Source organism: Triturus cristatus, chromosome 10 (assembly GCF_964204655.1).
Source record: "Triturus cristatus chromosome 10, aTriCri1.1, whole genome shotgun sequence".
In the NCBI taxonomy this organism is placed as follows: Eukaryota; Metazoa; Chordata; class Amphibia; order Caudata; family Salamandridae; genus Triturus; species Triturus cristatus.
The window spans coordinates 965040351-965068175 of NC_140593.1; the positions used below are offsets into that span (position 1 = coordinate 965040351).

Below are 27825 nucleotides of genomic sequence, written 5' to 3' on the forward strand. Positions count from 1 at the left end.
TGATATCGGCCCAGGAGCAGGGCGTCGTTCTGTGCTCTTTCCGCTGAGACCAACCATCTGAGTGTAACATCACTCGAGGAACCAGAGGCCAGGCTGTGAAATCACCACAGACACTTCACACTACACTGTGATGTCATGCTAGGAAACTGCCATGATAGTGTTACTTGTGCCTAGCAACCAACCATCTGACTGGGACATCACTGGAGGACCCAGATATCAGACAGTGACTGCAACAGCATCATTTCCGGTTGAACCGTGCAGCCTGACACATTGTAACCCCCTCCCACGGACCACAACTCCTGTATCAGTCTGGGACATCACTCCAGGAAGCAGGCTGTAGGTTGTGAAATCGTCCCAGACTGTGACTGGAGCATAGAAGCATACTATATGCCATTTATACGTTTTTAATCTACGGGGTTCACAAAATATGTTAATATTACATTCCAAAGTTTGTTTCTAAAAATGAACTAATAGCCCATAAAAGTCCAGTGAAAATAGCAAGAGAAGAATTAAAAGTATACTGAACAGTTGTCTATGATATAGACATTATATTTTGCTTCTAAAGTTCCTGTCTTCTTTACCCCAGCCATGACTAAAAGTAGGTGTGCAGGGGGGCAGCCCCCACCCCAAAAAACATGCCGGAGTTCAGAAAGTGTATGAGCAATAACGTTGCCTTTAAATTGTGTGTTTATTCTGTCAACTGTGCCTTTGAATGTTGTGTTTATTTTGACTGCAAGGAATAAACAAGCATTGGCATAGCCAATAGGTCTCGCCTTTGGGACCTTATAAGTGTTTAGCCATGCAACAGTTGCATAACTAAACACTTATAAGGTCCAAAAAGCGAGACCTATTGGCTATGCCAATGCTTGTTTTAACTGCTGCAATCTATTGAAGCCTAACGGAGAACATCAAAGCGGCCCTGCGGCCGCGAAAGTGATCGCGATCAAACATCAAAGTGGCAGCGAAAGTGAAAGTAATCGCGGTAAAGTGCGACGCGCGCGCCCGCGCACATGCACTGTGGCTCTAGGCTGGCCTGGTAGCACTTTTTGGAGCTCTCACAAAATGTCTTGCCAGACCAGCGCATGCGCTGGGTCAGGCGAGACCTAAAAAGAGAGCGAGGAAGGATAAATGGGGTACGTCCTATTTCCCTAATTAGTAATTAATACAACGTGGACCCGTAGTTATATCCTTAGATATTTCCGACTCAGTATAATGCACTAGAGCACAAGAATCCAATGGACTTGTTAGAAGAACCCTCACCCACTAACCTAGTTGGTGACATGCGTCCTCATCGGGTTCCCAGCTGGGCTGCCGAGTGCAAACCAGCTGTGCTTCGACGCCTGGATTACAGCGGAGCATTTTTTTTGGGGGGGTTGTGAGTGTGAAATGTGCTTAAAAAAAATTGACGCCATTGCTGTGTGTTCAAAGACAAACTTCAAATGTCAGGCTATGTCTTCTGACTAATTGCTGCTTATTCAGAAACTGTTGAATAGATTTATTTCTCTGATTGCAAAGTGGGAGGATTTTGTAAAAGTGAGCTAGGTGACAATCGTGATGGAGTACACAAAGTGAAATGAAAGGCTGTAGGATGTCCGTTTTTTCCAACACACAACATTTAAATACCCGCAAATCAACTATACACACATTTCCAAATATATCAGCAGTTAGGAAAGCACAAATAAAGCACTTTTTTGTAATTATGGAGTGTGATAGCAGCAAAAAGTTTAATGGGATCAAATCAAGCCACTTTACTTGGTGGTGCACAAATGATAAATATTCGCTAAAACCCAATTTCTACATATTGTGCGCTAGATAGTTTTACACGCATGCCCATGCAAATCTAGTGGCCATTTCAACGGAAAATGTGCTGTCTCTAAATGACAGTATGCTACCACACCAGTGCTCCAAAATGCACCGCTGGCTGCAACCACGCTTACCATTCTCCTGCCGAATGAGCATGGCTCATTTACTTCAGCGGTTCTTTGTGTGACACTGGGATTTTTCACAAGCCCTCTGACTTCAGTGTTGTCCCATCGATGGCAGCACCTCCAGTCTGAAAAGTGTTCCAGCACCACTGGTGTGCACCCAGTAAAGTTGGGTCCACTGTTTCCGCACCCGGTAATCCTTGTGATCGGAGGAGCGCATTCTACCTGGGATACTGCCTGAACTGGTGCTCATGTAAAGCAGAAGCGGCCCGTGCAGGTAAGAGCGGTGGCACCAGGTGGAGGGGGGGGGGGGGATTTTGACAGACGACGAGGGAAATTAATTATTTATTTAATTTTCCCTCTTGGACTTCTGTCGAATCCCTCCCCAACCTGGCCCCACCCTCTTACCTGCACAGGCAGCTGTTGATGTAAAGTTCTCTGATACCTTCGGGTCGAGTTTGCGCTATATACAATTGCAAAAAAAAAAAAAATGTATACAAAGAATTGAACCCAACTTCAAATTGGCTCAGAGTACTCCTTAATAGCCCTTTCTTTCTAACTTCCCACCTGAACCGGACTTTCGAGCAGTGGCGTAGCTGGGGGGGGGGGGGGGGCAACCACGAATTTTGGGTGCGGTGGCCTCCCCCTGCTCCTACCTGCCGTCTCGGGCGGCAATAGCTTCTGCTACGGCCATGGGGCAGCAAACGGAGAAAACTCACCAGCAACCCCTCCGCACTTCACTGTGGCTGCCGCGGGGAGTCAAATGCAGGGTCCACCATGGGCAGCCAGAAGGCTAGCTACCCCACTGCTTTCCAGAGCTCTGCAAGCAACCCATCCTAATGTGGCAAGTCCTCTGGCTCTCCTTCCACTGGCTCTGCCGCTGGTGATGTCAGCAGCCATGAAGAGAGCAACATGGGCAAAAAATAAGCAGGGCTTAAAAATACATATTTACTTTTTGTCAATGCTCCCAGCTTATCATCATCAGCAAATAGTGGACGTTTAATGCGCTAACTGTGAGACAAGAGGCCAGCTCTAGTATTTTATCAGAGTCAAAGGGTGCATGATATTACCGCTGCTGTCCCTGACATTGTGTTGACTTGAAATCCATGATTTTAATAACCAGTGCTTAAATAGTGCAGCTAGATTCAGGTGATGGGCATCAGCACTTATTCTTTGCGACCAAAACGTATTATTCATCATGAGACTTTGACACAGAGCAAGAGAGAGAAGACAGAAGCGGAGAAATAAGGGGAAAGAAAGATAGAAAAACAGTGGCAAAGGGGGGAATCAGGGATGAAAAAGAGCCTGGGAGAGTGAGAGAAAGAGACATGAAGTGTATGGTGGTGTTGGGAGGAAGAGGCATGAGGTGGAATCAAGACTGAGCAGCCTTGGTACTGCTGTGAAGGCAGTGGGCTGCTAAGAAAAACTTTGGGTCCCTACACTTATGTTTTTTTTAAAAGTTTAAACACTGCTAATAATTTTCAGTGAACAACTCAAGGCTCAATCTTCACATTATAAAAACACAGAAACTCTAAACCCAGCTTCAACAAGCAACTGGTTTGCCTTGTCTTGTTTTAGCGCCATATAAAAGCGCATAACATAAATAGAGCAGGATCACCAGCTCCTTCTAAGCCATGTATCAGATGGACCCAGTGTGAAACATAGGACATAGCTGGGAACAAATCCAGTGGTATGCATAGGATAAGTCCACTGGTTTCAGTTGATGTCACACCACTGTTTGTGCTCTGGTTATCGGTTTACGAGAATAACTGTCTGCTGCTTCTTCGGTTGGCGCATGCCCATAATTAGCCATTGAATAGACGTAGGTGATGATTATTTTGTCATGTGATAGGTTGGGCCCCAAAATACTGATCATTACTTGAGAACAGTTGCCTTTATGGGCTGCTCGTTTTAGCTTTGTGTATCTCAGGCATGGGGTTTTGTACGCCCGGGATTGCGTTTGCAAGTAGTTTTGCATTACAGGTATGTTTATGTGTGTCTTAGTTCTCCTATTTTATCAAGTGGTTTCTATCCCAGGTATATTATTGTGGATGGATGGATAGACAACAGTTGGATAGGTCGTATGAATGAATGAACAGAAGCACACATGGTCTAAGCGTGCAGATAGGTGGCTGGGTTGATGCTTGGATTGGTGGGTGGACCGAGGGATGGGCGGATACTTGGATATCATCTAGAGCTCAACTCTATGTGTGCTCATTTCGACAAATGTGGCGCAAGGTGATAAAGAAACCTTGTGCTTCATACCACATCATCTATCCTGTATGCAACGCACAGGTGGAATTTGGGTGCTTACGCATCAGTTCACCAAAATGCCAGTCCTAATTGAAAACTGATGACATCACAGGGATGACCCCATTGCCCCACACTCAGCAGCATCCTATCCCTGGGTTATGGCTCAGTGAGTGGAACCCTCACTGCTGGTAAATGCATGACCTACAGCGCTCAAATCTGAATCGCAGCAAGGCAATTAGCCTTTCATCTTTCCGAGGTCAGTGCCATTACATTTGGAAATAGCAACACCGGGTATCTAAAACGCATAGAAATGCCACGATTGTCGTAAAAACGCCCAGCTCATGCTCACTGTCAATCAAAATCATGCAAAGGTTAAACCATGAAGGACCTGTCTTGCCAAAGGCTTCATAGGAGCCAAAAGCTCCATTATAACAAGTAAAGGATCCAGAAGGCGTATGTGGTCCATGGTTGTATGATGCAATCTGAGCAATTGAAAGAAATTGAAAGAAATTGAAAGAAATAGATGCCATGTCCAATACACAATATTTGAATATCTCTTAAAATGCCTGATATAGGGAAATACGTAGGTATATGCGGGACCCTATTGAAGACCCCCCTATGGTGGTTCCTGTTATTATCAAGAAGGATACTCAAAAGTTCTATTTCGTCATATATGATACATTGGCGTGTAAGGCACCTTCTCCGTTTCACAAATTAAAGCTGAAATGGGGAATTGATGCGGGCCACCTAGATGAGGACGATTCGATGAAAGCACTGACATATCCAAGGGATGCAGTTATGAGATCAGACTTTTGACCAGTGTTCATAGGGTTTACTACACCAAGGTGCAGGACAAAATGTTTGAATTGGTTTCCACAGAGAAGTGCCTCTGAGGTTAGGGACAGGAAGGTGCACATATACATTTGCTTTGTATGTTTAAAGCTACTGTCATTTTAGGCTAACGTGCTAAGATCTTGCATTTGCCGAGCTGCTTGTGAATTTGGTGGTTTTAAGATTTTGGTATGGTGCTAAAATCTCTAGGTAGGATATATGATGATGTAGTGTGCACTGCTGAACACAAAGCCATTGTGTGCACATCTGGAAGCCCTGTACCTCTGTCAATTGAATCATGATATGCTAACATAGATTGGTGTAAGGCAGTGGAAACAATTAAACCTATACACGAAGGGGAAACCTCCAGGAAGTAGAGTAGGTGTGGGGACGATGGTTAAGTCTTTTCGCCTGGGAATTTCTCAATTGGATAAGTATTCAAGATGAGAGTATTTCAACCAGCGAGAGTTGGGGAAGTAGAAATAGGATGACAAAAAACCTGGTGTTCCATGAAAAGTATAACGGACGGGTCAAAACATTATATCTCTGATATCATTGACGGACGATGACATTAACTGTGCATCAATGTGACAGTTCTTTAATATGGATGCATACTAAGGGGGTGCTGATACAGAAAAATGTAATAAAGTTTGTTGAAAAAATTAAACTTTTTGCTTTTCTACATTTGTTTCAGATAGGAAGGCTTTGCCGCATTTAGAACACTTAGAAGAAACTCAACCAGTCCATCTAAAAGGGCTGACGAGAGCCGTCCCATCTGTGAAAGAGCGATCAGCTCTCTACCTGTCGAAAGCAGCCGCTACCTCCAAAGGCAGGCTAAAGGAGTCGGTAAGAATGTCATACTGTGCACACCAACCCCGTATATTGCCTTGGTAGCCACCTAGAACATTCATCCACAAATGTCCTCTAGTCATTAGTCTCTTTGAGGCAGGGCAGAACATGTGATTGGTTTGACAATGGCTGAGGCTCGTCTATCCTATAGGTCCCAAAGCTCTTTTGTTATACCATGTCAGTATTGTAACATACAAGAGTGTATGAAATCACAAAGGGCTCAGTGTGAAGCATTGACTTCTCATTTGTCCATCATCACTTCAGTTATATCCTCTGGTAAAAAGGGGGTGATTGGGAGGAGAAGCCCATTTCCTTTTATGATTCGAAAAACATACTTATCTTTCACCCACAATTACCAATAAAGCTCCAGTCGTTTTCTATGACACTGTGGAGTTGAGGGTAAGTTTGTACAATCCCCTTTTGCAGCAAAGAGTCACTTTTCCCCACATCTTCTTTGGTGGGTCCGATGCAAAGTCTGCGACAAAATGTTGAAAATACATATTGAACAGATGAGGAGCACTAGAGAGTAGGGTGGGCGTCTGTACATTAGCGCCTTTGGCATGCAGTGGCACGCTTTTTGTCCTGTAGTAGAGTTTGTAGTGTGACCCAAACTCGCGGCCACCTATAAAAGCCACAAGTTGAAGATTGCCCTCAAAGGGACCTTAACTATTACACCCTGTTTCTGGGGTGAGAAATGTGCGGGGAGGATTTGATAGGAGTCACTGAATAAGACCCCTTCTTCAAAGGTGAGGGGTGGAGGCCAGGGACCTTAGGTCACCCCTCAGGGCTCTTTTGGGGGAAGAGCTCCTCCTAATACACAGCGCCAGAGCAAGACCTGACCAGGATTCCAGTCATAACAGTGATATCAACCCTGTCAGATTGTCAAGAGGACACGTACACACTCACCCTCCCTCCTGCACTATGTCCAGCACGCCTTATTTTGCGCCGCGACACACGCACGTGTTCAAGTATATCAATAGAAACACAGATATAGACGAAATTATTTGCACGTGACATATCACTCCGATGAGACCACAAAGAACCAGTGCAACAAAGGGCCGTCTTAACAGCATGATAGGCCCTCGGGCAAAGCAGTGCACTGGGCCCTGTCTACACAACCACTCACAGGAATAAAAATGTTTAACGGAAAATTAGTGTTAAATTCTAGTCTGCATGGGCCCCTATGCTCGTGGGGCCCCCGGGCTATTGCCCAATGTGCCCATGCGTTAAGATGGCACTGGTGCATCATTGAGGTAGTAAAAAGAGGAGGGAATTTCCAAAACCTCTCTTCTCTTCCGATTCCCAATCCCCTGTAAAAGTTCCCTATATATAGATGTCAGTGTACGACTACAGTTCCAAGTGAACCCACACTGTTTGATAATTCTTTAGGTATTTCTTACATTTAATTATCTGAACCAAAAAAACAATATTTCCCTTCACACAGGCTTCCTTTACGTTAGTATAACCTGGTGAGGAGTTAAATGTACCTGGTATCTGCCCCATCATGAAATTACCTTTGTGACGGAAACCTAGACAAAACAATGAGGTGACCATATCTTTTATAATATTGCACATGAGCCACTCTTTTTCCCTCTAAACCCTGATTCCTATAATTTCTGCCTTCTTTACAGTTGTATTTTATTACATCAATTTCACTTCATTCACCTACTTCCACATCACCTCTTCTCAGAGGTCGAAGTGGGCTGGCTCTAGGGGGAACGACCTGGCTATGTTTTTTACATTTTTACAAAAACAATTCCTATAGTTTTTGTTAGCAGAACAACTGCCTTCTGAAAGGTTAATGCACACCTTCAGGACAGGTGCCTCTGGCTAACAGCGAAAAAAGGATGTCCTAAGCTCTAATTATGAAGTTACTGGAAGCTTCATGATGACAAACGTCTGTTATTTTTGAGAGTTAATGTAAGTGTGGTACCAGATGAGTCCTTCTAATGGACCTGCGTCCTTAAAATGGACTCTTTCGATTTATTTTTGCATAGGTACAGTGGAATTGTTTGTTACAAAATATATAAGTTGAAAGCACCTGTTTGCCCTTAAACACTAAGGATAGCATTTATGAAAACTGTCACATCACTGCTATAAAACAGCAATGCAAAAGTTTTCACTGTGCCCGCCATGCAACACAAGAGATGCGCCATATTTAATGTACGGTGCTCCATGACACAAGGAATGACAGATACGTCAGTAATCCTGTTGTATCTGCCCGCGTAAAAGTTACGCATTGCTGGAGTTGTGTCGCAAGCATGACGCAGCTCCAGCAATGCATGGGGAGCCCTATTCTCATTGCACTGCATCACCCTTACGCCTGCTGTGAGGCAGGTGTGAGGTTGTGACCTAGAAGTGCTGCAGTGAAATCTGATAGATTTTACTACGCCATTTCTACGAGGCTTTTTCACATTGTAACGCCCATCCTGCATACATTATACCTGATGCAGGCATATTGTAGCACAGGCATTTAAAAAGTGACGCATCTTCTTAGATGCATCTCTGTGTAAATATGGCGCAATGTGGCACATTATTTATGCTGCCGCTGTGTCACAAAAAGTGATGTAACCGCAGCATAAAAGTGTTGCAAGCCTTGCAATTAATCCCCTAAGGGACTCATTTAGAGATTGGTGGGTGGCCCACCATCTATCAGGATAGTGGACGTCATTACCTCTGTCACCGTGGTGGACTACCACCCGCCATACTTAAAGATCATAGGAGCATATCAACAACAACCGGCGATAATTATCTCTAAGCGCACTTAGCGCTAGGATAATTATCGCCGGCTAGCGTGATTTTTTATCGCTGAGATAGCGTGCTATTAGCAACGCTTATCTCAATAGCGATAAAAATTCTCACGCTAACAGGCTAACGTGAGATTATCGCTGGAAACCCAGCGATAATCTCACGTTACCTTGTTGATAGGGACAGGCAAACTTAGCCATGATATCCTCCTTCCATAGGATATCATGGCTAAGTCAGAAAAATACCAGACGTAAAAAAGCAGCGTTAACCGCGGTTAGCGCTGCTTTTTTTGTCTCTAACAGGGTTAGCGACATTCTTGATAATAGGAGAAATGTCGCTTAGCGACATTTCTCCTATTATTTTACTCTGGAACGCCCCCTTTGCATCTCATTAGAGATGCAAGGGGAAGCGTAGAGTAAAAGGGTGCTAACATGCAAATTTGCATGTTAGCACCCTGTTGTTGATAGGGCGCTAGTTTTATCTCTCCTTTTTTGGCTTTTAAAGCCAAAAAAGCAGAGATAAAGCCCTTGTTGATATGCCCCTTTGTCGGCCTGACAGAGATCTACGTGCCTTCAAAGGAACCAATGTCAGGGCAGCTTCTCTATAGGAACTAAAAGTTTGCTAAGCAGCCCTCATGTTTAATTCAGCTTCTCATCAAACGTTTTTGTTCTTCAAAACGAAACTCCCAAAGCGAGAGTTTATTTTTGTAAAAAAACAAAATAGTAATGAACCTGACACACTGAAAGTTTCCTCCTATGGTGTGGACCCGAAACTCCTAGGGTGCGTAGGTTATTTTTCCTTTCGGAACCATCAGGCTTTCCCAGGTGGTTCCAAACAGAAAAGAAAGTACATTAGAACATCCACTCTAAGGGGCCTATTATGATCACGGGCGGATCGCCAAATTTCCTTGTGACACCCCCTGCCATATTAGTATGGCAGGGGGCACCGCTGTGGACGGAAAGACCGTCCGCCGCTTTTACGCCAGTCGGATTGCCGGCCGGGCAGATAAGGCAGATAATATGGTGGCGGTGCCTTGCAGGCACCGCCATCCATATTATGATATATGCGGAAAAAGGCCTTTCCATGCCGGCGATGCCACCATGGAAAGGCAGGCGGTCTTTGGCATTGGGGGCCCGTTGCGGGCTGCCAGGGTTTTGGGGGATGGGGGGTGCACTTGGGGGGTACCCATGGTACCATCCCTCATTTCCATGCACCAAGTGGCAGGCACCGTGTGGTGCCTGCCACGTAGTGCATGGAAATGCTGTGCACACACCTTTCAGCCAGCAGCTCCACCCGCAATGTGAAAGGCCCAGGATGCGCCCGCCAGTATGGCGGGCGCATCATAATACCAGTGGTGGGACCCCCACATGTCTGGCGGGCGGCCCCAAACACCGCTATGGTGGCGGGTGGACCAAGTCCGCCCGCCATCATAATGGGCCCTTAAATAAGGCAGACGGTCTGATGTACTTACTTCGACACCCCAAGTCCATCAGTGTAATGTTGCTCCAGTAAACCCAGCGGGTTCCCCGCCAGCACAAACATGACAGCACGTCCAACTCTAAGCAGAGGGGGTGAACAGTCAGTTTGGCACACATGGTTTTCACTATTCACTATTCCAGTGTTTGGCCACCAGGTTTCAAATCTGTGACTCACTCGTTAAACACACAAACATCTGCAGTTGTTGCATTAACCAACTGAGATTCAATAATGTAAAAGAGTGCGTTTCCCACCTAATAGTTTACCGTTCACTTGTTTTGTATTAAAGGTGTATGCAATATTTTGATGCATTATTTTAATGCAATTACCTGAAGGTGAAACCAACAAACTAGTTACATAATATTTTGTTCTTTTTTAGCTTGTCATTGACCCCACCCCAGGACTCGCTGACCCGGCCCTCGTTGCGCCAAAGATCAGAGTTCCCATTCTTTTCTATGCACTTCAACCACTACATTCACTACAATGCAACAATTACATCACACCCGGGAGGGTTCACCAGAACCCGTTTTGATTATTTTAATTACCCTAATCATATTTTAATTAAATAACCCTTGCCTTTAACTTATTACACATAACTTACCTTGAGCAACATAATGGCAGGCGAGTGTAGTGGAGGATATGTAGTGGCAGGTCGATGTAATGCGGGTGAGGTGGTGAGGATGTACCTTCTCTACTTTTGCCTTCCCAATGTATACATTTATATCACATTCTGGGGAAACACAGAGCAGGACCAGGATTGCTTTGCATAGGACTGGTCTCTGTCTAACGTGACCTTATTGGTAAAAAACTGTGGAATGGAATTGCCAGTGGCTTAGGATTTTTCAAGAAGTGCATCTATGCGTTTTCCTCAAATTCTTGGAACGTGGCCAACACTAAGTAATTGTAATTGCACATGCGCCGTGGCGTCTTCAGGTTTTCGAAAAAATTGCAAGCATTTGCTGCTATGTAACAGTCATTGCTGACCATTGTGTTTTTAAAGTACTGATGCCCATTGTGTATATTGTGTGTTTTCCAGCAAAGGACAACAGAGGACACTGCTTCCACTAACAATAATTCACAATTAAAGAAGGTAGGACATGTTTCCAATGCATCTTTTTTTGTAAACCTAAACAATTTTCATTGTTGTGTCACTGAGCACTTTTTAAAATGCAGATTGGCTTCTGAGAAAGTGTACTCAAGCGTGAAACTATAGCTTTGTCAGCTATGATTCAAAACAAGAAGACGTATTTATTTATTTGGGTGGAAATAGAGCATGTTGTATTAAAACCTGTACAATTCAGATGCTCTACTTTAATATTTAGATTAATATTTAGCTCCAAATTCTGCAGAACGCAGCAGCCCGCTTGATCACAGGTACACCTAAATTTGCCTCGGTATCATGGGACCTGGTGAAGCTACACTGGCTACCAGTTCGTAAAAGAATCACTTTTAAATCTCTATGCGTAACCTTTAAGGCTCTGAATGGCCTAGGGCCCCATCGTATGACCCGATTTTTCCAATGGCACAGACCGACAAGATCGCTGAGGTCAGCTGAGCAGGGACTGGCAGTTGTCCCCAGAGTCAGAAAAGCTCGTTGGGGGGGGAAGGAGCTTTCCCCTGGGTGCAGCAAAGGCATGGAACGCGCTGCCGCTGAACCTCAGACAAATGCCGGACCTCCTTTCCTTTAGGAGAGCGTTGAAGACGTGGCTCTTCACACACTAATCCCTCTGCCCATACACACTTCTGCCAATCAGCGCCAGGACACCTCCGGGTAACAGTGCGCTATAAAAATGTGAGAAATAAATAAATAAATAAATAGATATAATATGCCCCATCGTGGCAGCTGTGAACCCCTAAGGCATTGTGCTTAGCCTATGATGAATATTATTTACACAACAAGGAGGGTTATGACTAAGATCCGAAAATGTGATTAAAAAGAGGCTTCTTCCCCTTTTTACATGGCCTATTTAGTGAAGTATTCACTTGAATGTGAGCTACTCACTGCAACTTGCAGTGCTGTTTGTAAAATCGAGATTCAATCATCACAATCCTGATGAATGTAAAGGAGGTGTTAAATACCCCTAACGCCAGAGAAGTCGGCAGAGCAAGCTGGCAGGGCTGGCGGCACCCTCTGAGGGGCATGCCCCCCTACTCCAAGGGGCAAGTGGCAGGTGTGAGCGGATACCTCTTCCTGCTTGGTTTCTGCTCCAGTGCAGATGGCCTTGTAGTCATGCAGCTTAGGTAAACTGGGATACTCAGAAGCTGTGGACAAGTCAAACACCCAAAAAAGAAAACTCCAGCTGCATTAAAGGAATTATACTTTGCGATTAACAGCCACGGTCCGTGCAGGTAACAGCGGTGGGGCGGAGTAAAGGGGGATTAAGAGGGACGATGCAAAGGGAAAATTAATGATTTATTTAATTTTCCATCTGCATCGTCCCTCGAAATCCCCCCTTACTCTGCCCCATCGCTGTTACCTGCACGGACAGTGGCTGTTTGCGAAAGATAATGTTAACCAGAACCCTCTAAATGGGGCGGTACCGCCCAAATATTTGAATTATTTTGATCTGGATTCCTTCCTTCTGTGTCTTCTAGAAAGCCCTTTTACAAGCTCAGCGGAAGGCTTGGTGCCTCAAGCCACAAACTGCCCATGAGATCCTAAATTGAATTTGATTCTGATGCAGCACGGTCTCTGCTGCGGCAGATTTGCTGGTGCCCTTTCATGTTGTTCATGTGAGGGGCTTGATCAGCTCCTCCTCATTCCCCTGTTATGTCAGACAGGAAGTGACGCCTCCCAAATAGGGTGGCACCCGGAGGTCTGGCTCGAGCGTTCAGTGTGTAATTGGCCCTAGTGCAAGGAAGGAACCCCCCCCCCCCCCCCCGGCTGCCTTTTGAATTTTAAAATACAGCAAGAATCAGTTCTCAGTGGGGCCTTCAGGCCTCTGGGCCCCGGTGTCACTGCACCTTCTGCACAAATGTAAGCGAAACTCCTGTGAGCGTTTTCAAATACCACATTCCTCCGAAGGGTGTCACCAGTTATATATTCAAATGCTCAATGGAGTCTGCAGGACTTCTTAAACGGAAAAGGACTGGGGTCCACAGAAGCTCACGGTCATTTGGTTATACAGCATTAATATTCATATGTGGGAATACGTCCTACAGTAGACTGCCCAGTACATCAAGCATGACGTTCTTCACAAGCGTTTTTTCAAGTGTGTGATTTAATTTGTTTTACTAACACGTTTGTTCAGAGTTAAAATCAATAGGATAACAAATGAAAATAGGCGTTTTTTGTTTGCTGTGATACGAAGTTGTTGTTTTTTAACATGGTATGACTATTGAAATCGTCAAGGTTATCTCAAGCAATTTCCAAATTGGATTTAATTATTGATAATCACAAACTAACCTTTAATGATGCCACTGAATACGGAAAGATGACCGGCTTTATTGTTTAATAATTCTCTTAAATAAATACCAGGCAAAGTGATCAGGGGCAAGCAAAAGGTTTGATTTATTTCATTGCCATTTTACATAGAGAATGTTAAACTTAGGAACTCCGAGTGTTAGAAATAAAACGGATTGCCCCAGATAGCATTACATTGATCAGCAACTCGTGTTCTGATTCAAATTCAACATTTTAGTTTTTTTTAGATTTTTAAGTTTGTGGAAATGTAGGCAGTTCCATTTCCCTCTGATTAACTTTGGTTGTCTGTGTGTCTGGAATGAGCGTAGTACAAATTTAAAATAATCGATCAAGAGTTTGAGAACTCACTAAAAGAGTATGTCAGAAGAATGTACGTGTGCGCTGCGTGAGTGCATGCATACACGCACTCAGACATTATTGTGACATACTCTTTTAGTGAGTTCTCATGCTATGGGGCATTGTTCATAGCATATTGAAACATATAGCAGATGTGGGGCTCTCTATTTGATTGGGTTTAGAATTTAATTGGAGTCAGAAGGGCTGGACTGGCAGTAGCAGGCATCAAGCTATTCCCCGGGAGGATGGAAGGGTGGCGGACGGTTTTGCAGCAGAGGGGGCTGGTTTTGCAGCGGTGCTACAATATCAGCCCCTAGTTAGGTCGAGCCTGGGCAGCGCATGCGCTGCTCTCAGAGGCATGCTGTATTGAGGGACGGAATAGAAGCACCGCCCATTTCCCGCCCCTCTTTCTAATTGGCTTCTGTTACTGTCCTTGCAAAATCGTTGCTTTTCATTTGTGAATAGGCTTAGTAGTCCCTCCTTGTCTGCATTTGTAACCTCCCATAACAACTGGACCTTTTACTTGTGTCATTACACTTTCTGCTTTTTAAGTCGGTGAGCGCTATTTCTTTAATCATCGCCTCCTCCCGACCGCGGAGGTGCTTAAATCCTGCAATGGGAAGCTGCCCTTGGGCGAGGGGCTGTCTCTAATGCACATAGCGGTTTCTCATTAATGCAACGCACGGAGGTTTATTGCATAGACAAACCGATCCTTGTCATGTCGTCGATAGGGCGTGGGATCACACTGAAAGGAAAATCTCTGCTGCTGTAATGCTCAGAGCGATGCCCACTTTAGGGAAACCGCGCTTTCTGTTTTATTTATTTTTACTTTAAAGCTGATCGCAGCGCCCACTTCAGGGACATTGCGCTTGCCGTTTCAGCTTTTTAAAAAACTTTAATGCTGAGCGCAGCACCCTCTTCAGTGGCACCACGCTCTCTGTTTCAGCTTTTATTAAAACTTTAATGCTGAGCGCTGCACCCACTTCAGGGACACCGGGCACATTCTTTCAGCTCTTTTAAATAAAACCTTAATGCTGAGCGCGGTGCCCACTTCAGGGTCACCGCTCTCTCTGTTTCAGCTTTACAGTGCAATAGGTCTCGTAATTGCGAGATTTTGAGTTATTGGCATTGTAAATGACAATGCCTTGTATGGGTTTAAAAAACCTGCAATAATAAAAGGCATTGTCATTTACAATACCAATAGGTCAAAGTTTCAAAAAAACGAGTCCTATTGCATTGCAAAATGCTTGTTGCAAAAGCAACAGTGCTTCTCACTTACAATCCCTGGGGGGCTAGTCCAACAAAATTGCCTGGACTGCTTTGGGTTTCCAGTCCGGCCCTGAGAGTCAGTCAAAACTGTTTTGTTGCAGCTGTGCCATTTTTATATAAAATGTATTTAGTCCCGGATTTCGAGCCAGCAGGAGCAAAATTACCTCCTGGAATTCCGCTCGGCCTGCTTTTAAGTGAGTTGGTTTTCCCACTTCCGTATTTTTCTGGGTGTGAGAGAACGAGACACGATTTTACCATACATCAATTTCACATGATGAACTTGCCCAAGGTTTTCAATGCAGTGGTAGCCAAACCTCATTCTTCATTGTTTTACTGACAGGGGCGAGCATTGAATGCGCCCCCTGCCAGAAATAACCCTACCCTTACTTCCCCTACTCTCCATCCCCCGCTCCCTTCCCCTCCACCCCACCCAGTGGTCACCGCATATACATTTATCACCTACTCAGACTTGGTGGGAAATGTATGCATTAAACCCCACGGATCTTGAAATTCTGTTTGGTATTACCGACTAGAAAAATTGGTTTTGCACAGCAATTCCCTCTTCCATGGGGTTTAACTTGTAACTGTACGGTACATGTGGTAAATCTGCCACATTCACACGCAACTCGTAAGGAGGATCTAAGACTTGCAGTAATAATATTCATTCAGTTACTTATAATAATTGTGTGAATAATATTAGTGTGTGAATAATATCAGAGGTCAGGTCAATGTGTGAATATTTATGTGAATGCAGATGAGTTTTATATTGTAAAGGCTATGGCTGCCCAATAAACTCGGCGACTTCAGTTACATGGCTCTATTCACAGAGAGGCCAAAGAAAACCGGTAAACGTGAAGCCTCCCAGTGTACTGCGGTACATAGGGGGTCATTACTATGGGGGTGAGACCGCCACCGACAGGCTGTCGGTGGCAGTCTCACCGCCATTGCGACCACCTTCACTGCCCGCCACATTAGGATGGTGGGCAGTGTGATGGTGGTCGGAAACACTAGCCGCCATGCTTCCACGGCAGAGGGCCTTGCAATCCCTGCATTGGTGGCGGTGCCTTGCAGGCACCGCGGTAGAGATTACGATGTCCCTTCCCGCCAGCCTTTCCATGGCGGTTCATCCGCCATGGAAAATCTGGCAGATAGTGACATTGGGGGCCTGTAGCCGGGCCCTCTTCCCCCCTGGCCCTAAGCTGTGGGCACTCGGAGGCACCTATGGTGCCCCCTACATGTCCCTGCACCTTGTGGCAGGCACCGCATGGTGCCTGCCATGTAGTGCAGGGAGATGTGTGGTGAGCCCTTTTTGTCTTGCAGCGTGTGCTGCATCCAGCAGCACATGCTGCAATATAAAAAATTGGCAATACAACCGCCTCGGTGGCGATCGCATCGTAATTCCTACTGTGGGACTGCTGCCTTGTAGGCAAGCAGTCCCAAATCGTAATCAGGCCCATAGTTTTCAATACCTTGATTTTAATGCCTACTTCTTTCCCTTTTTTTCTTTCTCTGTCTCTCTCTCATTCACTGTCACACTCTCTCTGCCTCTTTCTCTTTCCCCCTATCTCTCGCCGTCTCTCTTTCACCCTGTAGCTATCTCTGTCCTCTTATTAATTTAATTCTCTGTTATCTCCCTCTCTAAATTAAATATCCATCTGTAAAGAATGCCACTTATGCTCATGTTCATGGAGGTGCTCATGACCTCTTTCATACACATAAATCAAAATCAATGCTTAAGACTAGAATCCCACTATAAACAATGTGTGTACATAAAATCAACAAAAAACGATTTCTAATAAAATTGCTACCCTAGACTATGGAGGATTGATTCAGCTTTATTTTATGCTATTCATTGGTGATTTACAGTAGATCAGTCTCCCGCTTTTTTAGGAAGTCCACTTTTAGAAATTCCTTAAGTATTGAAGAAAGAGTTAAAAAGTGGTAATTTTGCAATATGGGAAGTGCTGCACTGAGGGCACATCCCAAGGCATAAAACCAGGAAAACCGGGATGGATATAAGGGCAATCTGCAAAATTGGTGTGGTGCTCTAAATCCTAAACTTATTCTTGTCATTGAAAGCATGCTTTGGAATCATTTTATGGAAAGCATTATTTCAGAATTTTAGGTTTGGAACAGCTTGAGTTAATGACCTTTCTTTAACACTGCATTGTGTGGATCTAACAATTTAACATCATCTGGTCAGAAAATGCTTTGCTGTGGAGTGATGCAAGGTTTGATTTGTGTATCGAAGGTAAATATATGGACTTCCTACTAATATTTACCGTAGCTTGCTTGTTATTATGTTAATTTTGTGCAATTACAGTCTGACTTGGACACAGATAGTCTTGGTAAACAAAATTGTTGTCCTGGATTAAAATTCTCCTGGAGCATGAAATCATGTCTAAAGATCACCACAAATTGTATGTAACTTGATTTATTGGATACAGAAGGATCAGGTTTGACTGTAGTTGCCCTCATTCCTCCACCACCACATCGTGTGTTTACTAACATCTGTGTGGGGCATCAGTAAGGAATGATATTGACATTTTGAATTTTATTCTAAGGACAGCAGAGATGGAGATCCAGATGTCTTCTTCTGTGGCCGGAAAGGGAGTAGAGGAGGATCTGCCCCCACCACCACCCCCTCCAGACTCCTTGCAGCCTTTGGCTGAGTTGTCTGGAAGTCAAGATGCAAGTGTTTTGCCTTTGCCTCCTCCAAAAGAATCATTTTCAAAGTTTTATGAGCAGCGCCAAGTTAACGAACTGAAGAGACTTTATCGGCACATGCACCCTGAATTGAGGAAGAATTTAGAGGAGGCTGTGTCCCACGACCTTGCTGAAATCCTAACTCCTGATGATGGGAACCAGCAAACATCAGTCGACTCAGACCCAGTGGTACCTGGCGATGTTCAATCCATGCGCTGGATTTTTGAAAACTGGTCACTTGACTCCATTGGGGAGCACCAGGGTGTCAAAAAGCTGACAGAGGAAGAAAATATTCTCAGTGGAAATGTCAAAAGCACATCTCTGCAATTTCAAAACCAGCCGCCCATTGGAGACTTGACATCTCAATCTACTGCTGAGTGCGACAGGGACCGAGCCAAGGGAGATGTGCACACAGCCCTGTGGCTGTTTGAAACTCAGCCATTGGACTCTTTAAATAAAATGTACCAACAAGATATTGATGTGCAAAAAGCAGTTCTGAGAGAGCCAGTGGCAAGGGGAGATGTGGGAGGGACCAAAGTCCTCTTTGAGACATATTCCTTGGATGAAATTGGCCGATGCACATCAGTTGAGGAAAAGAGCCTCCTTCAGCTCAAATCTGAAATACAAGAATCCAAAGGGGATGTTGAGAAAACTGTCAGGCTCTTCCAGACAGATCCTCTTTGTGCAATTAGAGACAAAATGGGAAAAATACATGAAATTAAATCCATTTGCCGTGAAGATATACAGAGCAATGCCGTGAAAAGTGTGCGCTGGTTATTTGAAACTCAACCCCTTGATACCATCAGTAAGGACACTTCCACAATGCAGCTAATTCGAGGAATTTCTCTAGAAGAGGCCCAAAAAGGTGGAGTTAAGGCAGCAAAATGGATGTTTGAAACACAGCCATTGGATACTATTAAAGAGCAAATAGATGAAGCTGATTTCCAGGCCTCCACAGACAGCATAGAGGGGGCTGATGTGACCAAGCATCGTCTCCTATTTGAGACTCAAGCTCTAGACTCATTAAAAGGAAATGAAACTGAAGATACAGCAATCAAAGAAGATGTGGTTGGTGGAGATGTCAAGTCTACGCTTTGGTTATTTGAAACCCAGCCTACAAAGGATGCCAAAAATCACTTGGAAGTGGGACGTTTACAGAAAGTTGAAACGCTGGAAGAAGAAAAGGGAGACGTGAAGAAAAGAAAACACGTTTTTGAAACCTATTCCCTGGCAAATATTGCAAAGACCTTCTCTGATGATCACACCAAAGCCAATGAGATGCAGGATATTGTGAAGGGTGATGTGAAATGTTTCAAACATCTGTTTGAAACCCTTCCACTGGATAGCATTCCATCTTCTGATAAGGATGTATCCATACAACAGGAAGAGATAATAGCTGGAAATGTTAAGGCCAACCAGCATTTGTTCGAAACCACACCCTTGTATGCTATAAAGGATAGTCTGGGAAACTTCCACAAAGTGACATCTGTTAGCCGAGAGCAAATCATGAGTGGTGACGTAAAAAATTACAAGTGGATGTTTGAAACCAAGCCTTTGGATCAGTTTGATGAGAGTGCCACCAAAGTGGACCTCATCAGAGGCATCACCAAACAGGAGGTCATGGCTGGAAATGTGGGAACAGCAAAATGGCTCTTCGAGACACAACCTATTGATGTTATCCATCACCAAATGAACAAAACTGAAAAAGATACATCAGAGAAAACGGAGGTCTCTGAAAAAGGGGACGTGAAGAAATGCAGGTGGTTATTTGAGACACAGCCAATGGACATGCTGTATGATAAGACAGACACAAAGCAGGAGGAAGAGCAATTACCTCGAGCTGATGTCAAATCATGCACTTGGCTGTTTGAGACCCAGCCACTGGACACACTGAAAGAAAGCGAAGATCAGTATTTGAAAGTTAGTGCTGCAAACCAAGAAGACTTCTGCGGGGTTGACGTGAAAACCACCAAGCATCTGTTTGAGACTGAACCCCTTATCAACAGCCAGAGCACTGCAGAATCCAAAAGAATAATCAGATACTCAAGTCGAGTAGAAATGCCGTCAGGGGAAGTCTCCAGGGTGAAAGAGATTTTTGAAACCAAGCCCTTGGGCACTGCAGGTAATGCATCTAATTTCACTTTGAAGGACACAGCTGCCAAGGAAAGCATTCAAGCAGGGTCAGTGAACAAATTTACATGGCTGTTTGAGAACTGTCCAATGGATTCCATGGGAAACAATGCAGAAGGTGTTCAGGAAGTACTCCCTGATAAAGATGTCCAGGCAGGAGATGTCAGTGGTAAAAAGTTTGTTTTTGAGACATATTCCTTAGATCAGATCCATGAAGGTGCTGAAGAGACTGAGAGTAAGGATATTCATGAAGAGACAGTGATTAAAGGGACTGTTAAATCTAGTACGATGCTATTTGAAACTATGCCCCTATATGCCATACAAGACAAGGAAGGGGACTATCATGAAGTGACCTCAGTCAAGAAAGAGGAAATCATGAAAGGTGATGTAAGAGGTGCCAAGTGGCTATTTGAAACCAAACCTCTTGATTGCATCAAGACTGGAGAGGAGGTCTTTGTGATCAGAGCTGTTACGCAGGAAGATATTCATAAAGGGGATGTCAGAGCTGCTCGCTGGAGGTTTGAGACTGAACCCATTGATTCGCTTTCCGAAAAGGGAACCCCAGTGGCTAGGACCATTGAGGATGTTCAAAAAGGAGATGTACAATCCAATAAGCACCTCTTTGAATCCGAGCAGGTGAGCCAAAAGAAGTATGTACGCATGGTGAGTGTGAGCGATGTTCAGCAGGGAAATGTTAGAACCTCTAGTTGGTTGTTTGAGAATCAGCCAATCGATTCTCTAAAAGGTGACCCTGAAGAAGCATCTAACCTAACAACAGTTCAGAGAGAGGATATCCAAAAGGGTGATGTGAAGAGATGTACATGGTTATTTGAGACTCAGCCCATAGATAGTTTGAAAGACTGCGAAGGTTGTCCAAGCCAAGGAGCTCCAGAGTTAGTGCCTCAAGCTGATGTCAAAAGCACAACCTGGTTATTTGAGAGCACACCACTAGATAAATTTGGCTCTAAACACAGTACAGAAACAGAGATAATAGAAAGAAATGTAAAGGAAACCTTAGAAGCACTGTGTGCTTGCAGTGCTATTCAATATGATGGGATTATTATTGAAGGGAATGAAATCGAAAACGTCAAAATGGCAAAATACCAACTCAAAAACCAAAAAGTTCCAGAAATTCTAAAAGAAGAGATTGTGGGGGGAACTCTAAGGCGGATTATGCAGCAAATACTTCACAGGTCCAATGTGGAGAACCAGGCAACCTTAGCTGAAGAGAACGAGAACGGAATCCTTCAAGTAAGTTCCCTACATCTATTCACTCAAACTGAATCTGACTTACAGAAGGAGGAGGCAAGGAACGACATGTCAAGGGTTCTCAATATTCTTCTCAACCAAAATTCCTCTATCAAAAAGGGAATTGTATTGCAAGAGACTGAATTAGGAATGATCAAAATTGCCATCTACTCTCTCGTACAGCAACATACACACACAATTGCTCAAGAAGAAGTTGTCAAAGGCGATGTAAAATCAACAATAGGAAGTTTGCTTGCATCCACGCAAGAACAAAAACTTACCACAACTGTTAGGCGTGAGGACAATGAAAAAGGAAATGTGCAACTCTATGCAACCTGCATTGAAAAAGGGAACCTGGGGTATCTCAAAAGTCTACAGGAGGAGTCTGAAATTAATTTGATTGATTTTTCTCAAGATGAAATCCAGGAAAGAACCTGTAGAGATGAGGAACAAATTTTAAAACACAATGAACATGACATGGAGCAATCCAAAATCACAGTTCCAGATGTGGTAACTACTGAAAGCAGAGGAATTAAAAGACTTGTCACAACTGACAAGCTAGCAAAATGTCCTTCAACAAGTAAAGGTATATTTGACAACACCCATTCAAGTTGTACTACACAATTTCTTGGCCAACCTGGGCTTGTCAACTCAAAAGAGGATAATTTGTCAAGTGGAAAGAAAGAAGGGACGCAGACATGCCAGATATCAACAAAAGTAAATACAAAGGTGGACACAGAAGTAATTACCTCAAGAAATATAGAAAACATACAAGATAAGTACACAGGTACCGTACCTGCCAAAAGCACAATATCTAAAGGTTTCGAATCCAAGAACCCACCGTGCCAAATTTTGGATGCAAGTCACATAATGCCGGTGATAGATGACCCAGTTGGGAGTGAACTACAAGCAGCACTTCAGAGTCTCAGACAAGCTACAGCAGAAGCCGAGAGCATACAACAGCAAGTCAAAAATAAGTTGCACAAGAGCACTGAAGAAATACATCTTTCCACGAAACAAGCCACAGGGAGTCAAGTGAAGGATTCTAAGATGTCCGTGCCATCTTCACACCAAGGAGGTGCAGTCTTGAGGCAACAGACCAAAAGTGTGGCCACCCACCAAGAAATGCACAAGTCTTCTTCCAGTCTGAAGAAGACGATGATGTCCTCAAAAAAGGTTAGTGCTTTTGAGACAGAGCAGGTGCAACTGCTATGCGACGCTTGCCAGGAAAGTAAAATAGCGCCTGGCGCAAATAGTAGAATTAATGATGGTGTGTATACAGCCAAACCTGTGAGAAATTTTTATAATCCATTTATTGAAGCTGATTATAATGAGATGTCAGTGGCTGAAGAGGTAGAACCAGAGGAAGTTGTAAGAGGAGATGTAAAGGCAGCTATTAGAGCACTGCAGAGTGCGACATCAGAACAGAAAGAAGTAGAAAAAGAGGATGTCGTTCGGGGTAACTTGCAGGCTGCGCTCCAGTCTCTGGAAAAGTCAAACATAAATGTTTCCAAGGGAGATTTTAAAGCCGCTATGATTTACAAAAATGCAGGGAGATCCTATTCAAATTGCAAGCAAAGCTCTAATGATCAGGCACTTAGAAAACAGGCGCTTTCAATGCCCATGTCACCGTCTGATAATGGCTTTCCTCCTTCTTCAGCTTCTGTGATGGAAAATCAATGCAGTCTGCAACAGGCAAAGGCAAGAGAAAACTGTACTGAGCAAGCAAGCGACGGAAAAGGAACTCAAGGATACTCGCCAAATACACCCACATTGACTATTCAAACCCCAAATTCCAGTTTTTCAAAGGCAAGTGGAACATTGGGAAGGCCAGACCAGACTCTTGCGACTCCAACAAGAGTACTGCCAAACAAAAAGCCTGCGATTCCTCCGAAGCCGGCACATCTTACAGGAAATGCAGGGCGGGGACCATTTGCGGACAACAGAGTTAAAATGTCATCACCAGTTGCCTCTCTTTCCTCTTCTGAGCAAGCAGCCATAAGTGATACCAACTCAGTAATGCCTTTAAGCGAGTCAAAACCTTGTGTTTCTGCACTGCAATCCAAGCAAACGGAAGGGCAGTCCAGAAACCTTAACTCCTCCTGCTCTCCATTGGACGTCAAAGAAAATCAAGCCACAGAATCAAAAAGAGAGAAAGATAAGACACCACTCCAAATTGCAGAAGAAAAATATAAAAAAAGAAAAGAGGAAGAGAACAAGCCAGTATTATGCCAAGAGAAAGAGCCACAGGATCTCACAAATTACAAAAATCAAAAAAAAGTTGAAAATGTAGTAAAAGCTTCTGATAAAGACAACATATTTTTCCCTAAAGCACTCTGTCCGGCTCAGGAATGTAAGGACAATATACAGTCAGGCCTGGAGGACAGTGTTCCGAGGGATGAAGTTCAGCACAATTTGCATGCCACTTTCAGCCATTTTGAAGGTCAAAGCTCTTCTCAAACCAGTCAAGTCTGTGCAATGAAGAAAGGTATCATGATGACACCAGGCACAAATGTGATGTCTGGTAAAGCAAATGTGCATGTTACAGAGACTTCCAAATATAAGGGTGCCCAGGAAACCTCACAGACACCAAACCACGAAAAGCAAGATGGGCTGTTTACAGACTCTGTTTCTTGTTTAAAGCAGTCACAGGAATGTGACCATCAAACTCTACAGAATCTTGGACAGCAAAGCTTGATGGACAGTGTTAAGAAATCTATGACACAAGAGACTGTTCATATGTGTCAGGAAGAGGCTAAAAAGCAGGTGGTGATAATGAGACAGAAACCATGTAGGGAGTCAGAAGATGAACGCCGTAAGCGACTGTCAGTTCACAAAGACGAAATTGTGAGGGGCAACGTGAAGGCAGCAATGGATATTTACGAAAATCTGCGAAAACAGGAAGAGCTACAGAAAATTTTGTCCAAGGTGGAGGAATTTGAAGAGGAGACTTCTAAGGTGGATGTCAAGTCGCTGAAAGGTCTCTTTGAAAATGTGCCTAATTGGATGGTGAGTGGCCAGGATACAGTCCGCCAGACAGATACCAAAAATCAAGGCAAGGGCACACTTTCTGAAGGAAGATCAAAGGATGGTGCTGAAAGTCTGTCCTCTGTTGAACTTGCATTTGGGGACCTTGAGAAGGCCAGCACTGAGATTATCCACTTGAAAGAGCAGACATTGGCCAGGCTGCTTGACATTGAGGAGGCAATCAAAAAAGCCCTTTATTCAGTCTCAAATTTGAAATCTGAATCTGACATTGCTGGTCTTTCGGGCCTTTTCAAGGAATCTCTTGGGTGTTCTCCAAATCCCTCAGCCAGCAATAACATCCGCAAAATCAGCATAGTGTCTAGCAAAGCAAAACCAGAGAGAGGAGTGCAAGTTACTGAGGGTAAACGTGGAGATGGTGAGAAGTTGACAGAAAAGCATGAGATAACGAAACAAGAGTTGGAAGTATACAGTGTTCCACAGCGAGGGAATTCGCCAGTGTCCCCTTCATATATTTCGATTGAATCTGCGGCCAGGAAGCCTGCAGATGTACCAGACTCTACCCAATACCCATTCAATCTTGAGAAAAAGACTGTGAAAAGTGAACAACACAACAAGGACAATGCAAATGTTGTGCCATATCATTATGCGGAATGTGACAGGAGCAAGTATGTTCCCATTGTTGGGGAGCATGAAGAATATACAAAGTTGAAACAAAGAGAGAATGCTACCCAGTGCATGACTGAAACTTCAACACAACTCAGCTCCTGCACTACCAGATGTGGCACAGGCTCTTCGACTGATGCTTCACAGGGTTGTCCTGCTAACAACAAAAGAGATGTCTCATGTGAATATAAACCCAATATGCCCAGCAGTCCACTTAATCAAAGGCGCCAGAAAAGTGTCCTGGAACTCAAGACAATTCCTGAGTTGCCCAAAGTCATTGGGACAACGATTGTGACAGAGGAATATGAAGAATATGATCAATTCGGAAACCAAATAGTCACATCAAAATCCTCAAAAACTGTTACAAAAAAATCTGATTCTAAATCAACCTCTACTTATGAAGCAGTCTCTGCTCCAACGAAGTACAGTGTAACTGCTTCCCCCCTTCTAAGGAGACATTTGCACAACATTGGGGAAGACTATCACTCCAATGGCAGTGCAAACGAAGCTGGTGTTGTGTTTGTCACTTTCGGAAACTCAAGTCCTGTAAAAAAGTAATGTTTTGCACATGTAGTCAATGTAAAGCATAACACAGCAAAGTAATGTCTTTATTTATTTCAAAAGTTAAAGAATATTAGTTTAGTGTTTGCGAACAAGTGTAATGTGTACATGAATAGGCATTGAATATCATCTCCAACATTAAACGCCAATGTTTGTCAACATTATTTTCAAACTTTGCTTACTGTTCTCAAACAAATAGTTTGGATTTTTGCAAAATTATGGAAAATGGCAGGGTCATAATAATGTTTTTCATTAGCCCAATCAAAATAAATGGTAATGGTAATTAACGCTGATCAGATGATCAGTACAACCAATTGAAAACTAACTAAGTGTTATATCAGTGAAATAACTGCTCATTCAGCAAAAGTTGGGATAATTCCACCAAAAGCTTGTACACACCATCACAAACCTTAGCAATTATGAAGTTCTTCTTTCCATTTAATTTGCTATGTTTGCTAAATTTACTGAACATGAAAACACCTCCAACTTTGAGGATTACACCTGTTATACTGTGACTGAAGGGGAAAATTGAAGAAAAATGTGCTCCCAAAGCATTTAAATCCCTTATTGTTGACATTGTTCCTAGTTAGAGCTTCTGTATGACCAGTAACAAGCTGAGAACTAGCCGATTTAGAATTTTTGGAATTAATTTTCATGTAGCAAAGGAAATGGTGATCACACACCACTGCAAGTTTATTTGGCCATCTTGTAAAAATAAATAGAATTTTTGAAAATATATATTAAAATGAGTACAGGAATCATACAAACTGTCTTCTGTCCAAGTTGTAAAGTTATTTTCGATTTTACTGGAAACACGTAGCTATTTTTCCCAGTTGTTTTTTCCAAAATGCAAATTTATTATGTTCAGAGGTGTCTGAAAATGTTCATCTTTTTATTTATATAATTCTTAATCCTGGGATCACCTTAACCATAGGCATTACTTCTTTGGGCAGATAAGAAATCAAAGACACAAGGAGAGGAAGCATTTTGACAAAATGATTCAATTTGGGCAGCCAGGAAAGCCAGGATTAGAACTCGGGTTTCCATGATCCGCAGCCTACAGTTAACCACTAGAGCATTTGTATACGTTCTAATATAGTTTAACAATCTGTCCTGTGATCTTGAATGAGTTCTCTTATCTGATCTTACATACTGCCTGATTCCTGCTTTATCCAGATTACCACTATCTTGAGCATAAAAACATATCAAATTTCCTCAATCTCCGCTCTTCATCTCAACGCTCTGCTATTTAACATTTCCCCATTGACTGGATATAACTTTCGATCCTGCTGTAGCTCCTTCGGAATATCTATGCTGCATTCTACACATTCTACTAGAACAGTTTTAACTTAAAAAGATGTCTTTCATATCCTTGGATGAAACAGAGTTTTGTTTACCACTGTCTGCTCTAGTAAGAAGTCCACCCATTTAGTGAGGCTGAACTCAAGGCTATTTCAAGCTTTAATTTTTATATTAGTACATTTCAGATATTTAAGTTTATATGTTTTTTTTATGTGCTACTTTTCTGGATGTGTTTGAGACCATTGTAAATTCACGTTTTGTTTTAATATATCACTGTTTTGTACGTACTAGACTAAACAGTTTTGGAAAATGATAACTTTAATAAAATATTGTTGTACATTAAAAGCAAAACATTATCTTTAAAATCTATTGTTTGGACGTTTGATTTTACCTCATGAGGTGGTTAATTTTTTGTATATTGGGTCTTTTGTTTTTAGTTTTACCTTTCAGCTACCCAAGAGCGCTTTGAGACCATAAAGAGGTAGAAAGACTCAAGACAAAACATAGGGATCACAGGAGCATGGGCGATAAGCGACGTTTGGAAGTTTAAGGGGCTCAAATAATGCTCTATTTAATCATAGTATTGAGAGCACTCACTAAAATTATATTTTGCCCTGTGCATTGAAAATCCTTCCACCATTCCCGATCAAAACAATACTAGCGAGTGTGTGGGTGAAGGGCCAAGATGGGAATAAAGGCAGAGAGCGGTTCTCATAAACCTAGAGAGCAGAGCAGAAGAGAGAAGGGTTATGATTGGAAGTAAAGAATGAAAGCCCGGAATATGGGTACAGAAACAAGCTAAGCCCTTCATTCTCCTGTCTCTAATGTAAACAGCGGCAGCAGCCACAGCTGGAGGTGAGATCCAAAGAGGATCTTGAAAGCTAACTGAGGCACAAAAACATAATTTATTGCCTTATTCGTAGCTTGTGGACTGGGAAGATTGAGATCAAAGTGCAGAGAATGAAACCTTTCCTGGAATGTTGAGGGAGAGGCATTGACACTCTTCTATGCAACATCAACTAGACCTAGGCTACCGGAGCCCTAGGCCTAACTCCAGGTTGGCAGCCTGGCTGTTCAGGTCAGTGTCCAATTGTCTACCCCTGACTAGGACTGTGC

General features: G+C 43.4%; 1 protein-coding gene across 3 annotated transcripts in view; it reads left to right on the forward strand.

The window, feature by feature from the left end:
* Positions 1 to 27074, forward strand: part of LOC146796333 (xin actin-binding repeat-containing protein 1-like) — a 95063-nt gene extending 67989 nt beyond the window's left edge. For 2 of the 3 annotated variants that reach the window (XM_085628857.1, XM_085628856.1), the window contains 3 exons: positions 5704 to 5855; positions 11119 to 11172; positions 17676 to 27074. In XM_085628857.1, the coding sequence (XP_085484983.1) occupies positions 17686 to 25404 (7719 nt within the window). In that variant the 5' untranslated portion in view covers positions 5704 to 5855; positions 11119 to 11172; positions 17676 to 17685 and the 3' untranslated portion in view covers positions 25405 to 27074. Of the gene's footprint in view, positions 1 to 5703; positions 5856 to 11118; positions 11173 to 17675 lie in introns of those variants that run through there. The other variant, XM_085628858.1, reaches the window with a different exon arrangement.
* The last annotated feature ends 751 nt before the right edge of the window (positions 27075 to 27825 follow it).